The 17259-nt window shown below is 37.1% G+C and overlaps 1 protein-coding gene across 12 annotated transcripts in view; it reads left to right on the top strand.

Moving 5' to 3' along the window:
- EIF4G3 (eukaryotic translation initiation factor 4 gamma 3) overlaps positions 1–9623 on the top strand; it is a 342848-nt gene extending 333225 nt beyond the window's left edge. For all 12 annotated transcript variants that reach the window (XM_057698680.1, XM_057698671.1, XM_057698760.1 and 9 more), the window contains 4 exons: positions 1270–1416; positions 5548–5629; positions 7084–7230; positions 9225–9623. In XM_057698680.1, the coding sequence (XP_057554663.1) occupies positions 1270–1416; positions 5548–5629; positions 7084–7230; positions 9225–9406 (558 nt within the window). In that variant the 3' untranslated portion in view covers positions 9407–9623. The remainder of the gene's footprint in view (positions 1–1269; positions 1417–5547; positions 5630–7083; positions 7231–9224) is intronic.
- Positions 9624–17259: the final 7636 nt, after the last annotated feature.

The following is a 17259-nucleotide window of genomic DNA, read 5'->3' as shown; positions in this document are numbered from 1 at the left end:
CTTATGGCTGTCATCTTCTGACTGTGTATATACTGAAATGTGGTGGTTGGCATATTTATCAACACTGAATCAGAAAAATTGTAATACTGAATCATGTTTCCAAAACTTTATAGAAATATATTTAAAAATGCTACGTAAGTGGTAAAGACCATTAAAATGATAGAATGAAATTGTGTTTTCACAGAATTCAAGGTAATTTTTTTTGTGTGGATCCCAGGAGGGTATAGGAATGTATCAGAGTGTTATAAGGTATTAGAGAAAAATTTGTTAATAATCTTTAGTATTTTAATTTTTATGGTTTTTGCATAGAGAAACTTCATAAAGTAAAGCATACTTATATACCTCATTTCTTTATACCCTTGAAAATGAAAACTCATTTTGATTATTTTTTTTAACTACCCATCTAAGAGTTAAACAATTATGGCATTGTTTCTCACACTCCAATTCAGAATGGTCAGGAGGTGTTGGAAGGACTTGGCAAAACTAAAACTGTAGAGTTTTTGACAGCTGCTCGGTGGCAATAGTGATATTAAATCATAGGCTGCAGAAAGGGAGTTAAATTGTACCCTTGCTAGCACTCCTGCCTTGCCTTAGAGCTGTGTCACGGCTAAAAGCAGGACTGAAGCACCCAAGGGTATTATGTTAATGAAAAAAGTCAAGAGAAAGACGAATACTGCATGATTTCACTTATATGTGGATTCTATAAAATAAATCAAAACCCATAGATACAGCGAATAGGTGGATGGTTGCCAGAGGGGAAGGGGTTGGCAGGGGTGAAAATAGGTGAAGGGGGTCAAGAGGTACAAACTTCCAGTTATAAAATGAATAAGTTATGAGGATGTAATGTATAGCGTGGAAAATACAATCAGTAGTACTTTATTGACTTTGTATGGTGACCGATAATGACTATACTTATCATGGTGATCATTTCACAGTGTATACAAATGTCAAATCACTGTGTTGTACAGGAAACTAATACAATATTGTACGTCAGATATACTTAAATTTTTTTAAAAAGACTGTAGCTCAGAATGATTTGGAGGAGAAGTACGCTTGCTTTTGTTTTTATGGAGAAGCAGAGCTACCCAGTATTAAACAGTGGGAAAATATTCAGAAGGTTAATGGAGTGAGAACTATAAATATAGAATGGCTTCTGCTGAACATTTTGATGCCGTATGAAATAGAAGAGATAGCCCATGACTTTGTTTTCCTCTCAAGGTGAAAATAATATTGAATTATATTAATTATGTTTAACATTGTATGTTTCAGAAGTTGGACTTCATAGAGTCTGATGGTTCCTGTTCCTCTGAAGCACTTTTAAAGAAAGAACTCTCTGCGGAAGAGCTGTATAAGCGACTCGAGAAACTCATTATTGAGGACAAAGCAAATGATGAACAGATCTTTGACTGGGTAGAGGTATAAAGACTATGTCACCTTCCCTGATATCTCTGCAAGAAAGGTTCTTGGGGGATCCCCTTAATTCACATATTTACCCTTTCACTGAATGGGGGTTTTTAACTTTAATGAAGTTTTTATTCTTACGTGTTTATATATTTGAAACTCTAACGCTGCTTTTCTGTTTTTATAAGGTTCGTAGTCTTTTATAAAGTCAAGCAAAAATATTCAGAACATAAGCCATTTTTCTGGATCTCTCATTAGTTTTGGATATACCCTACATTTTACCATTCAAAAGCTTGCATTTTTCTTAATGTTCTCACGGTTTAAATACTATCCTAGATAAAATTAATAAGCAGTATATAATTATTATTAAATATGTTGGCTTACATTTTCATAACAGTACTCCCTTCTGGAAATTTTATACTTTATCTTATGTTGTGGAGTTTGTTGATCATGTCTGTTTTTGTTACTGTTTTCCTTTAAATAGTAACTTTTGTTTTCGTAAATGTATTTTATTTGTGTACATTTCCATGGGATCATATACTAATCCAAGTTGAAAGAAAGCCATGGAGGGCTAATCTAGTTCTCTCCCTCTTGTATAAATCTTGTTTTGTGTTGTTTCTTTAACTATTTCCAGGCTTTGAGAAACAATGAAGCTACTGATAAGTAGAGGGTTTTTTTTTTTACCTATTTTCCCTCCTATCTATAGGATAATCTATCATCTCACCTAATTGGGAATCTTTTCTAAGTAACTTATAATAGTCGATAGGATATATCTCTGTCTCTCCTTCTAGATTCTTTCATTCCTTCTTGAAATCTTGGTATCCAGAGCGTCTGGTTATTCTCATATAAACATAACCTGGATTTTGAACAGTCCTCTCAAAGTGACTTGTGCAAACTGAGTGTGATCACCAGATGTGGTCCAACAGTATAGAGTCCGGTGGTGCTTTTGCTTTTTTTTTTTTTTTGAATTCTGTGCTTCTGGCAGGCTCACCACACTGAACTCAAACTGTTCTTTCAGTCTTGTAGTACCCATTCTTTTATATTCTACAGGTTAGTCATCTCTCCCATCCTGAACTTAATGCATTTGGTTTTTGAACCAAAATGGTGTTTTTAAAATGTATTTCTGTTTACATTTATCCTCTTAAATAGACACTGTTTTTAGTCTTGTCAGGACATTTTAGATTCTGACTTGGTCATAAATTTTGCTTGCCATCTTTTTCACTTTGTGTCCTCCTTGCATTTCATTAATATGTCAACTTTGTCCTCATTCAAGTTATGCGTAAAGTGTGTAAATGGGGTAGGACCAACCACAAAGCAACATACTTTTTAGGGCCAAATCTCATCCCCACCCCTGTAGACATTTCAGCTGTTAACTTGTTTATTATTTCACATCATTCTACTGACTTGTTCACCTTTTTATCTTGCCCATAAGGGGATATCTGTTATTAGATAATTTATCAAATGTCTTGCTGAAGTCTGGAAAAGTTAAGGCCATATCCACCTGAGCTACCATGTACTGATCATATCAGAAAAAGAAAGAAGTTTAGTTTAGCATGACCATCTCTTTCCTCTCTAAGACTTTTAAACCATTCATATGATAGTTTGTTATAGATTTTAGCATAGAATCAGCATCAGGCTTTCTGATATATTATTGATATCAGATACCTCCTTTTATGTTTTAGAAGTCAGGTCAGTGTTTACATACTTAACATCATTCTCTGTGATTTTTTTTAAAGATGATTTTATTTAATTTACTTATTTATTTACTTATTTATTATTTGACTGCATTGGGACTTCATTGCTATGCGCGGGCTTTCTCTAGTTGTTGAGAGTGGGGGCTACTCTTCATTGCAGTGTAGGGGCTTCTCATCGAGGTGGCTTCTCTTGTTGCAGAGCATGGGCTCTAGACACGCAGGCTTCAGTAGTTGTAGCTCTCAGACTGTAGAGCGCAGGGTCAGTAGTTGCGGCACACAGGCTTAGTTGCTCTGAGGCACATGGGATCTTCCCGGACCAGGGATCAAACCTGTGTCCCCTGCATTAGCAGGCAGATTCTCAACCACTGCACCACCAGGGAAGTCCTCTCTGTGATTTTTTTTAGATCACCATCATTTCAGCAATTTGGTCTTTATTTTCTTTTATTTCTCATGTATTGAAAAATGATGCTTTTTACCTCGTCATCCGTGTTGGGCTTCATTTTTTTTTAATATTAGTATTTATTCTGCCTACTCCAGACCAACAATTATTCTCCTTAAACAGAAGATGAAAAAAAAAACAAAAACAGAAGATGAAGGGTAAACTTTACAGAATGTAAATTAAACCTAATAAAGGTGACTTTTTAAAAAGGAGCAAGAAGACAAAAATAATAGTTGCTCAGCTCACAATACGTAAAAGGTGTTTGTTGCTCTGTGACTGATACTAGTACTATATAATAATCTGATTTTGCTTATCAGTTCCAATTAGCAGACCCATCTTCCTTATTGTTCCTGTGCATTTTTGTTAGCATCTTTGCTTAATCTTTAGTGTTTTCTATACTTTTCTTCATGTCTTTTCTATTCTTGAATGTTAGAATTACAGTATTTGGCTTTATTTGGTAGAAGAAATATGCAGTTTGTTTCTTTAAAACAGAAAAAACAGTCAAATGTTTTGGAAGTGTTATTTATTATCTAATCACATTTAGCTAATTTGTTTTATTTTTCTCAGACTCTGCTCAGAATCTAATCCTTAGGGATTTCAAATGATACTCAGTTGAAATAGCCCTACAACCTGTTTATAAAGTATTGTTGAGCCAAAAAGTAATGGTCTGTTTTTATTCTCTGGTTTATTCTTCAAAAATAATTATTCGGACTTTGCAGAATTAATTTCTGGGGCTAGGCCAGCCTTGGCTTCAGCCTGTATATTTTTTAAAGAGGTATACCAGCAACTAGCTATAACACATAAATCATGAACTCTTTTGTGCATGACTCTTGCCCCACCCTGTCCCCAGGCTTAGCTGTCAGCAAGGGCACCACGTGTTTCTGTCCTGTGGAAAAAGATCGGTAACAAAAGGTAATAGGGCCCTCTGTGTTCAGCTCTGCCAGTATCCTGCAAAACTGGCCACCTGACTTGTTAACCCCTCCTAACTCTGCTCTCAAGACACCACCAGTTCCTCCCAAGCGATGTGTGAGGTCAGGTATTCAACAGAGAGGGCTGATGGTTAATCTATGTCAGTTTTAAAATTCATAAAACTGAACATAACACATAATATTAAACTGATCTCTAAATATCTTTGAAATTCTTAGCTTTCTAGCGCATACGTTTAAAATGACATCTTTAATTTTTTCCTAGCCAGTCATTTTAAAGCTGACCCTTTCAGTAGGAAATACTCTGCTCTGCTATTAAAAGAAGCTGAGATAAGCATTAATTCTGTTCACAGAAATAAGGAACATAAACTCTAGAGAATAGTTGAAATACATGCCTAGAAAATGGCTGCTTTTGTCTTTTCCTTTTGCTACTCGTCTAGTTTCGTGTATAGTGTTTTATAGCAAAAAGATAAGATCTTAAGAGAAATGAACTAAAAAATAAATTGGAGGCCCATTTACTCTAACTTATCTCTAAATACATTTTTTTTGCCTTAGAAAAGAGTAACAGTTATCTCACCACCACCTGAAAGTGTTTGAGGTACTCCTTGAAATTAACCTCTAGATCACATTAAAATTAAGAAGGAAAAGTAATGTTAGTACATCTAAACATAGTTGCATACTACTGAGCAAAGTAGGCTTTAAAATACTCTGTAGTTATGGTGTAGTTGTTCTTTCAGCTTCATAGATCTGAATAGATCATCTTAATATGGCTTATTTATTGAGAAGGGAAAACGCTTTTAAATGATTGCATTTCCGAATGTATATAGTACACAGCACTGTTTAACTGAATGAGCAAAGAGTAGGGAGTGGTAAGCTCCCTGAAAACAAAATACTGCTACTTAGAGCAATTTCAGACAGAACTGGCAATAGCCCTAGTATTTTCTGGTGAATCAGGAGACTAGTTTTTACAAGAAAGTTGAACATGATCCCATCTGCCCTTAGTGCCAGATGAAGCCTGGTTTAGGGGGAAATTATTTCTCTGGTGTGCAAGGGTACCTTTAACTGTTCTATTTACTATTGATTTCAGGCTAACCTAGATGAAAACCAGATGAGTTCACCTACATTCCTTAGAGCTTTAATGACAGCCGTTTGTAAAGCAGCAATTATAGGTAAGTAATATTTCCGAAGGCAATTCTTAACATCTGAAATCCCCCATATGTCAACTAATGGTGACATGGGACAGAGTTTATATTGCCTTCGAAACTCGCCCTGTAAAGCTCAGTTTCTGTGCCAAATGGATGCCATTTCTGTCTATAATGCCTAGCCATCTTGGGCAGGGGGACGAATAGCTTCTCTGCCTGCACAGGGCCCAGTTGTGAGCAGCGGCTGCGTGCCTTATGTTCGTCAGTTCAACAGGAAGTTGGTGCATGCTCCTGAGATTGTTGTATACTCTGCTGCATGTGACTTTTCCTTTACTTTTCATCTCCCACATTCAAAGCCTCCTCTGTCTCCCATTCAGACGTTATAATGAACAGTTTGAATGTTCTTATCTAATATCAGTGAAGGAGTAATCTCAATGGAAAAGCCATTTTATGTAAATATGTATGTGAGGAAAGAAAATACCAATTATTTCTCCTTCATGTTGACTTTATATGATAAGACAATATTACTGAATGTTTATGAATTACATAGATGGATAGGATTCAAATTGGTAGAAACCCTAAATGTTCCAAGCTGTGTATAGTTTTTACCAATACTTAATGAGGTCATCCACTTAGCCTCAGGTAGAAATCCACATTTTTGTCACTGAAATAGGGGGGCAAAAAAAAAAAACATCAGCTCAAAAGTTGTTCAGAATTTCAGGTCTGTTTTTATCATTCTAGAGATAGCTTCAGAATTTTAAGATTTCCTGTGAGATGAATGTTTGTTTTTTTTTCAGTGTTCTTTAATGAGGAAAATAACAAGCGAAATAGAAAGTCTTCATTAAAATTTTTTAAATAATTTTCAGTATCTATGGAACCATAAGACTTGGTGTCTTAAAATCAGAGTTGTAAAGTATAGAAGCTACTTTCAAAATCAAGATTGTGTCCCAATGCTAACTTACAGAGGAAATAAAACGGCATGCTTCTAGCTACTGAGCATGCTTTTCTCAGCCCCTTTTTTATTGGGCCTTTCCCCCAGAAGGCTCAGATTAAATGTGTTGTTTGCCACTGTCACAGGTAGTCTCATCCTGCTAGTAATAATAAGATGATTCTAATTCTTTCACGGTTCTGAAAAGGTTTATATGAACTATCACTTTAATTTCCTTTTTAATGTTCCTTTTGTAGGTTGAAGTGTCATGAAACCACTGTCCCTGTTTCATTATGATTAAAGATAAAGAATTGGGTACGCTACCCTTGAGGGAACCCAGAACTCCAAATACATCCCCCTCTCCATATTTTTGTTTGTTTGTTTGTTTCAGGCAGAATATCCCATTAAGAATTTAAGAAAATTTTGGGTTTCAAAATCTTTGCCTTGGACCCCCTTGCTTCCTCTTTCCTTGCAGAGTCAAATGTGTCTTATCAACTCAGAAAATTGACAATGGCTCTTGTGTGTTAATGTTCAGTTCTTCTATCACCTCCAGCCGACTGTTCTGCCTTCCGAGTGGACACTGCTGTTATCAAGCAGAGAGTGCCGATCTTAGTCAAGTACCTAGACTCAGATACAGAGAAGGAACTGCAAGCACTTTATGCACTACAAGCATCAATAGTAAAACTTGATCAACCTGCCAGTAAGTTTACATCTTGCTACAGTTAACCCAGCCAGTGGGTGAGATTATCCCGGCCAAGGCTTGAGAGATGGTTTGATGGGCTTGAACAGCAGATAATAGAAGAATCACTAGTAACAAAAACTCAGATAACCAATAACTTTAATAAACCTGAATGTTTTTAAGTGCTTGACTTTTATGAGAAAATGATAAAAAAAATAGTTTATAGTAGAGATTTAATCTTCATTCTAGGACAGGTTTGTCTAATAAGACTCTGTAATGATGGAAGTGTATCTCTGTCATGCAGTACGGTAACCATGAGCCACATATGTCAGTTGAGCACTTAAATATGGCTATTGTGACTAAGGAACTGAATTTTACATTTAATTTAAATGTAAATAGCCACATGCGGTCGGTGGCTACCCTGTTGGACAATGCAGGTCTAGGGCATCTTGGCATTAGCATATATGTAATACAGTTTTTCACTTTCTGTGACACAGGTCTTAACAATGGAGTCGTATATTAACACATATGCGGAATATAGAAAAATGGTACAGATGAACCGGTTTGCAAGGCAGAAATAGAGACACCAGTGTAGAGAACAAACATATGGACACCAAGTGGGGAAACCTGGGGGCTTGGGGTGGGATGAATTGGGAGGTTGGGATTGCCATATATACATTACTAATAAGGAAAAAAATATCAAATTGTACACTTTAAAAAAAAATAATTGAAGTAGGATGATACTCTTCAGAATCCTCAAATACCCAACAAAGACATTAAGGCGTTTTAGACGAATTTTCAGTTAAGAGTTACGATTCGTTCTGGCTAACCAGACAAATAGGGTAGCCTGAACTCCCAAGTGTTAGTGATACTGGTAAATTAACTGAATTGTATTAAATCTTGAAAATTCAGCTGAAACTTGTGAAAGTGGATAGTAAGTACATGGCTGTCTTAGAGATAGCACTCAAGTAGTTATTTGGCATTTCCTTAGGTTGTGGCTTTTGCAGAGTTTTCCTTCTTGGCTAGTGCTGTTAAATCCCTCTGGGAAATAAAGGGAAAGATTGGAACAATCCTCAGGGTGTAACTGAAGAGACGTTCTATCTATAAATCTCTCTTTTTTGAACAGTAATATAAGCTGAGTTTCTACTGTGAGAGCAAGACAGAGGATTAAAATTGCCCAGATCACCTGGGCATTGAAAACAATAAACAACTCTCGTTTCACTGGATAAAACCCAGATGAGATAGTTTTTTGGTTTTTGTTGTTTTTTTTTCTTGATACTGTTTTATTTTTTTATTGTATTTTTTTACATTTAAAGTGTACAATTTGATATTTTTTTCCTTATTAGTAATGTATATATGGCAATCCCAGTCTCCCAATTCATCCCACCCCAATCCCCCCAGGTTTCCCCACTTGGTGTCCATATGTTTGTTCTCTGCATCGGTGTCTCTATTTCTGCCTAGCAAAGCGGTTGGTTTGTACCATTTTTCTATATTCCGCATATATGTGTTAATATACGATATTTGTTTTTCCAGATGAGATAGTTTTTACCCATGTTTTTAATATGAATTATTACTCTTTTCATTTTGAGAATGACATTAGAGGGGGAGAAGTACATTCTGCCTTTTCCTCCCAAAATTTATAAAAATAATATATTTTTATTGTAAAATTTCAAAGAAAATATGTAAAGAAGAAAGTTTAAAAAAAAAGTGTTCTTGTACTTAATTTTTAAGTGTTTAGGTTGAGAACTACGTAATATCAAACAGCTCAGCAATATCAGAAAATAGTTCAAATTGAACAAATTAATAGGAATAGGAACTAGTTCAGACTGCTTAAATCTTTTCGCGTTCTTTAGACAAATGGTTTTGCTCTTCTGCTATCAAGAGGGAGTGTGATGAAGTGTCATGGGTGTTCTTATCCCAGGGAGTTCATGTGCATCCGTTCACTGCTTGGAAATACAACCTTCTCACAGGTACACTGCCCCCAAAAGTGATGGTTTATGTTCACCTCCCTGCAGATTTGCTGCGGATGTTTTTTGATTGCCTGTATGACGAGGAGGTGATCTCTGAGGATGCCTTCTACAAATGGGAAAGCAGCAAGGACCCTGCAGAGCAGAATGGGAAGGGCGTGGCCCTGAAATCTGTCACAGCATTCTTCACGTGGCTGCGGGAAGCAGAAGAGGAGTCAGAGGATAACTAAAACTTCAAATACACAAAATGAAACAAAAGAAACAATTTAAGTATTTTTTTAAAAAGTTTCACGTCTTCGCCAATCACAGTGCAGCAAGGCCAATTCTCGCAGAAACCCCCACGTGTGCACGAGTGGGAGAGGGGAAAGAGAAAAAAAGGTGATCATGGAGGAAAAAGGTACTGGAAAAAAGTAAACTTCAAACCTGAGGGCGGGAGCACTAAAACCAAAATACATGTATTATTTATAGAAAATATTTTCTGTTTTAATCTTTTCTTTTTAAACAAGGACTCATACTTTAAAAAAACACATCTGTTTAGCAAAAAAAAAAAAAGTTGAGAACTTTTAATTTATTTTAAGGACTGCAAATGCCAGTGTAATTTTTTAATTTGCAGTTTCTGTAAACAACTTGTATAATAGAAAAGCAGAGAAATAAATTTCCCTCCCCTTCAGATGCACCTCACGTTTGTTTTAAAAGCATAGTATTTAGTCCAGATTTAAGAAGATTTGGGGTGAAAAAGGTAAGAAAGATTTTTTTTTTTTGGCATCAAATCTTTCTGCCTGCCTCTCAGCTTGCTTAAGAAAATTTAAAAAAATCACAATAGTAATCAAAACATACATAACCTTGGAACAGAAGGAAATGCTGTGGACCAGAGAACTCCAAGAATTGTTTTAAAAAAAAAGTGCTACCCTGGGAAAAGTACTCTTAATACTTTTGAAATCTTTAGAGCAACTTTAAGGCTTGTAAATACATAGAACAAATATTTAAAAAAAACAAAAAGAAATTGACTCAATACTTTTTCTTTTCACTTTCAAAATATAAAGAACAAAATAAAGACAAACATTGCAAGTTTAAAAGAAAGTAAAGTGACTTCTCATTTTGGCAGCTGCTGCATGTGCGCCCATCTGTGGGAGGTGCTGTCTGGCTACTTGTTGTCTAATCCAGATCACTTCTGAAGGGGGGTGGGGGGAGTGTGTGTGTGTCTGTCTTTCTGTGTGTCTGCGGTTGGAAAAGGCAGGCTACTTTGTGGGTAAAGGAGGGCGCTTGTGCTTGGGTGGGAGAGCTGCTCTGAAGCCCAAGGGATGCTTCTTTCCAACACCAACTAGAAATGCATTCATGGTAGGAACAAACCTAACAGCAATATTTTAAATAACCAAGTGTTCCACTGTATGTCTTTGGACTAGGGACACTAATTCAGTTTGAGACTACCACTAATTTTTTAAATCATCATTGCCTCCAATGCTTAAGAAATGCAAAGATGTCCTCTAAAGAATGGAAGAAACCAAAGCTAAATTATACTTTTTAAAAAGTGGGCATGGGGTTTAAAACCAAACCAATACCATGTGTGAAAATCACATTTTTCCACAACTTTAACTTCACTCAAGCCATTCTGGTGAGTATAAAATGAACTGTGGTTTGGGCCTCTGTTTCCCTGACAGATGTTAGAGTGCTGTGCTTTGTGTTCTTTTCTTCTTTGATAAAGTTGTAGTTCTCTGCAGGTGGCTTTCCATTTTACTTGTTTGTAGGCCATCACTCTACAAAACGTATTTAGGAAGAAAGCCAGACTGAACCCAAATAAGCAGTCTCATATTTTGTATCTGGATAACCAAAGAGTTCTGACTTCCATCTCTGAAGAAATATTCACATTAAGAGACTTGGCAAGACTTGTGATGTACAAGAACAAAATTTTCCATAGCAATAAAAAGTTCTTCTTCAGGATGCAGTTGAACACCATACAGGAGCCCACAGAGCCCACTGTGCAGTGGTTGAAAGCTGTTCTCGAAGAACCAACTCCTGAAAGTCTTGTGCCAGGTGTATGACAGCAGCTGTCATAAGAGATGGGGTGTGAAAAGCTGTTTCAGGGTCTGACTGCAGGCTCTGCCTGGGATCCCTCATTTGGAAGAAGCAACTTGATTCTATGTTACATTGAGTTTTTAACAGCTGCCAGAATCAAAGTGCAGAGGATTCTGATCCAGGAATCTCCTAACTGATGTAGTTTTAGGTGCTGGCAGCACTCACAGGGGGCAAAGGGGTGGGGGTGGGGAAGCAAGGTGGTGACTGCCTCTTGGAAATCAGTGGCTGAAGTTCCCGGAAGGAACTTCAGGTAGTATTGACAGACTTAATCTCAGTATTTTAGGTGTGGACAAGTGTAAAGATTGGAGGAAAGAGAATGATATTGGGGGGAATAATTCAAAGGTTGAAAAAAGCTTCAGCTATAAACATCTATAGTACAGTAACAGAAATCATGTTTGAAATCTCACCTATAATATGAAGTGTGGTGAGGAGACTACAAAGTAACTTTTGGGAACTCTTGCTTTATAACACAGAATGTTAGATGGGATTACCAAGGTTACCTAATGGCAAAATATGAGCAAAGTGGATAATGGATCCATACTTAATACCAGCTGAAATGCAAAACACTGAATCTTACCCTCTTCACAGTTTTCTTACTGGAAATCAAGGTTTGGTTGTTTCTGGTTTAAAGTAGTAGGTGACATGGCCAGCACTGACACACCTGCAACTCCTTAAGGCTATCGCAAAAGCTTTTTCACCCATTTGAACTTTGGAAGAGGTTCGTTAATTAAGGTTTAGTGCACTAATTAAGGTGTTTTATGCCCGTATTCAAACCAGCTAACTTACAGCTACTCAATAAGTTTAAATGAGGATTTTTCCCTTTCTAGCAAAAGAACATGATGCCAATTTTCAAAATAAACTCATTTCAGATTCTTGCAAAGACTAACAAGCCTGTTCATAGCTGCATCATGAGCTAGGTTCATTCAACAAATATTTACTGAGCTCTGCTGTGTTCTAAGTGCAGGGAATAAAACAGTGAAATAAAACAGTCTTTACGCTCGTGGAGCTCACATTTTTTCATGGATGGAAAAAAAAAGCTGGAAGTTTACATGCTGCATCAGCATATTGTCCCACTGAAAAGTGTCTGCCCCTTGATGCCGCTGGCAGATCTTTGATTTGGCTTTTGTCTTTCTTTTATATTTCAAAATACATTCTAGATTATTTGCAGTTAACCCAAAGACGGTTTTATCTGTTCTAGAACCACTCTTCAAACAAGTTATCATTCTGGGGGTTTTGACATCTTTTTGCTTCAGGTGGCTCCATTCAAATGCTAAGCTAGAAAAAATAGCCTTAGGCTATGGGATATAATTCTGTGTTTTCATTACTTAAGTTTTATTCTTTTTCCTCCTTTTTTGGCCTCCGCCCTGTGGTCCTGCAGCTTGCAGGATCCCAGTTCCCTGACCAGGGATTGAACCCAGGCCACAGCAGTGAAAGCGCTGAATCCAAACCACTAGACTTACCAAGGAACTCCCTTAAGTTTTATTCTTTAAAAAAAAAAAAAAAAAACCCCACAGTGTAGGGATCCAGTTTTTCAGTTTTGACCATGCCGTGGACCCTTATGCACTTCTACATTCCCCATTTTTGGAGAAAGGAACATTTTGCATTCCTTTATTTTTGTGTTTCTTTTTTTCTTATTGAGATATAATTCGCATTCTGTAAAATTCACCCCACACTTACGATATTCACAGTTGTGCAGCCGTCACCACCGTCTAATTTCAGAACATTGTCATTATGCCAAAACCCCATATCCTTCAGTAGTCTCTCCTCCTCTGTTCTCCTCAGTCTCTGAGAGCCACTTATTTTTGTTTCTGTGGATTCATTTAGATGAAATCATACTTTGCATTGCTTTTTGTTTTGATCTCCAGTCCAGCGTTTAGCAAATGGTCAAGCCTCGCAGGTGTTGCAACATCAGGGACCTGACAGCAAGGTTTAGACCCTGATTTTTCCCCATTTTTGACTTAACTTTTTGTTCTCCGTCAGTTCTTGAGATATAACTTCGCAATATGTTTACAACCATCAGCTAATTCTTTTTTTTTTTAATAAATTTATTTATTTTAAATTTATTTTGTTTTTGGCTGCGTTGGGTCTTCGTTGCTGCACGTGGGCTTTCTCTAGTGTGGCAAGTGGGGGGCTATGCTTCATTGCGGTACGTGGGCTTCATTAGTTGTGGCACTCAGGCTTAGTAGTTGTGGCACACGGACTTAGTTGCTCCTTGGCATGTGGGATCTTCCCAGACCAGGGCTCGAACCCGTGTCCCCTGCATTGGCAGGCAGATTCTTAACCACTGCGCCACCAGGGAAGTCCCCATCAGCTAATTCTGAACAAGTTCCTGAGAATTTCCTTTTGTTGCTCTGTGAATTTGATGTCTGTGACCTGGGATATCCAACTTCCTAGCACTGGCAACTAGGGTCTGGTCATTTTGACCTCTCATTTATTGCTACTTGAATAATTTGTCCTTGGGATTGAAATTCCTACATGAATCAGAGGCTACAAGAGTGTATCCTAGAAAAGTTAAGATGTAGCTTGACCTGGAGTCTGGGTTTTTGTTTGTCCCCTCCATTGAGGCACATTTGGACATAGTGACTATTAAGTGACTATTTATTGAACAGCTTGAGGCTGCTTACTTGTCATGAAAGTAAAATTACTCATTAAGGAATAAAAATGCCTTGATACAGCCCCTACTACTCGTTAGTCCCAGTTTATTAGTCTTATAGAAGATTACCTTTCCTATTTAATAAACTTGAGCTATAAGTCTCTGCATCCTCCAGTAGTTTAGGGAGAGATACACTATGTGCTCACTGCTTCAGATATCACGTTTTCCTCAGAGATTAATGATAACCTGTTAATGTTGGGACTACCAACCCCCCACTCCAAAAAAAAGACAAGAAATCATTTTGTATTACCAGATCATGAAGCGACTTACATATCAAAACCATAAGCTACAGAGACCAATGTGCCAAACTTTTTAAAAATGTTTTATTTTGAAATAATTATAGGTTTATGGACAGGTCTCAAATTTAGTAGAGGGAGTTCTATATACCCTTCACCCAATTCCCCCTATTATTATTAATGTCTTACATTACCAGAGGACATTGTTCAAAACTAAGAAACCAGCATTGGTGGACTGCTGTTAACTCCAGACTTTATTCAGTTTCAATACTATCTCTTTTGTCCTTTTTCTAGTCCTGGGTACAATCCAGGATACCACATTGCATTTAATCATCATATATTCTCAGTGTCCTCTGGTCTTTGACAGTTTTTTCCTCTTTCTTTGTCATGACCTTGACAGCACTGGTCAGGTACTTTGTAGAATGTCCCTCAGTTGGATTTGTCTGGTGTTTTTCTCATGATTAGAGTACCATTTAGGTGAAGTGCCCTTCTCATATCAGGGGTTATGTGGTGTCCCCATGACATCACTGGTGATATTTAACCTTGACTACATGGTTAAGGTGGTGTTTGTCAGGTCTCCACTCTAAAGTTGTTTTTCTTTTCCCCCTTTCTTACTCTGGTCTATTTGGAAGCTAGTCACTAAGTCTAGCCCACATTGAGGGAGGGGGGGTGGAATAGGAGAGAATTAAGCTCCACCTCCTTCCTAGAGTTGGAGACACCTACTTATTATTTCGAATTCTCGTGCGAGAAAGATTCGTCTCTTCTGTTTGTCTGTTTATTAAGTCATGTGGAGAAACACACACACACACATGTGCATATTAGTATATTATATATATATATATACACATACACACATATCAGTACAGATTCGTGTATATTACTTTATACTTTGAGTTATAATCCAATGTCACATTATTTTGTCACCCAGATTGTTACAGCTTTGGCTTTGGGAGCTCATTCAAGTTAATTCATGTGTCTCTTTGCCACTTTTTCATCTGTTTGTTTTTAGAGCACTTACTTTGTGACAGTACAAGATGCCACAGGCATATCTTCTTTTCTTGTGTTTTCCCTGCCCTGGCCATAGAATCAGCCATTTCTTCAAGGAGCCTTGGTTTCTTTTAGGAGAATAGTATTTAGAAACCAAGATCTGGGCACTGGGTGAGCTCATTACTGCTGGGGTTTCTGTGCTTCTAGTTTTGCCAGCACTTTAAACTCTTTTTTTTTTTTTAACTGAATATGAGATCGTGCCAGTTTCACAGGAACACTGACTTTTTAAAAATACTGCTTCATTTTTTTAATATGATAATTCTGGTACCCAAAAGACTCCGCCCTATAGATACTACAATTACACTTTTGCTCATCCTACATAACAAAAAAAAAAAGGACTGGAACTATTCCCTTTCTTTCCCTATTATGATAATTAGTTTTAACTTTCCCTTAGCTAGCAATATTCAGACAGTCTATTAAAGTACCATACAGTACAGTGTTAAACTGCTACCTGGGTGACTAACTCAGTTAAATAATAATAATGGAAATTGTTAAATAACCAGAAGTTAACTGACAGTGGAAATCATTGTACTGCATATCAAAACTTGATGAGATGCAGCTAAAGTAGTACTTTGAGGTAAATGTAAAGTCCTAGATTTATTCAGGAAACAAAGAATCAAACAGATTAGGGCATCAGAGGAACCAGCTGGGCAAGAAAGTGTTACCTGGGTGGATAACAAAAGTTCATATAGAAAGAAGTTGTATGCAGTAGTGGAAAAGAGATCTTAACTAGAGTTGGGACATTTTGTTCTAATGCTAATACTACTGTTTACTGGTAATTTGTTCACTCTCACTTGTATGGGCCCCCACTGTCCTCTCTAAAAAGGGTTCACTCATGCCAACCATATGAGCACATCCAGAATCACTTTAAATACTGTTTACCAAGCTTAACAGTGAATTAAGTCTTGGTAAAATAGAATATTAAACATTTTGAAGAAGTAAGAACATCAAGATTCTCTGAAATTTTCAAAACAAATGACCATCCAGCAGTTGAACTTGTTCTACCAGTGATTTCCTTTCTGACTCTTCTGAAATATTTACCTCTTGTTGATAAAAATATGTCTTCTGACCAGAAGTCCTAGGAAACTATCTTTGCCAAAGTTCTAACAGCTGGCAGTTATAGTGGGGCTCAGCATTGCTGTGTGTTAGAATCACCTGGGAGTTTTCAAAAATACAAATCCTGGGACTCCACCCCATACCAGTTATTTCAGATTCTCTGGGGATGAAATCTTGGCATCACTTTTTTTTTTTTTTTTACGTTGGCTAGGTGATGCTAACATGAGTCAGTATTGAGACCACTGTGGAATGGTGAAAATAACCTGATTTACCAAACAGTTTAGAGAACAACTTATATTTTCAGATTTTTTTAAAGTTTCAATAATGTTACAATCCTTTTTCATGTCTTTTTTTTTTTTTTTTGGCTGCACCTTGTGGCATAGGGAACTTCCCTGACCAGGAATCGAACCCATGACCCCTGCAGTGGAAGCTGCAGAGTCTTAACCACTGAACCACCAGGGAAGTCCTCAGATATTTTTAAAATATTTTTAAACTGGAAGGTGTTGGTTGGACACAGTTGTGGCCTTACAAATGGCACATGTTTTGAAAATACAGCTCTATGAGAGCGTATAATGGGCGCCCTGTGTAAGCTGGGGCTAGTTAGGGGATGCTTCCCTCAGGAAGAGAATTTTAACTGAGAAATCTAAAGAATTAAATAATTAAGGGGGTGGGTTCAAGTAAAAGGGATCAGGAGTGCAAAGGCTCTGTGGTAGGGGGATGCACGGTGTATTTGAAAAATGAAAGAGTGGCAGGTATGGTGAGAGTCCATTTTCACTTGCAAAAGTAGAACTTAAACATGTTCTATGACAAATTAATCCAGACAAACCTTTTCTGGACAAATGGGTGAAAACAACTTTTTGAAAGTTGCCTTATTCTCTCAATTTAGAATTCACTAGAGACCAACCTTAGTTGGTTTTTGGTTTGTTTATTTTTTAATAACTTCTCACTCAGTAAGAGGAATGGCAGTACTTTTAATCATTTCCAGTCTCAAAATTTAGCCACACAGTTAGTGGATTGG

The sequence above is a fragment of the Hippopotamus amphibius genome, chromosome 1 (assembly GCF_030028045.1).
Source record: "Hippopotamus amphibius kiboko isolate mHipAmp2 chromosome 1, mHipAmp2.hap2, whole genome shotgun sequence".
Classification (NCBI taxonomy): domain Eukaryota; kingdom Metazoa; phylum Chordata; class Mammalia; order Artiodactyla; family Hippopotamidae; genus Hippopotamus; species Hippopotamus amphibius.
Note: the sequence above shows the minus strand (reverse complement) of the source record. Positions and strands in the feature narration are given on the sequence as shown.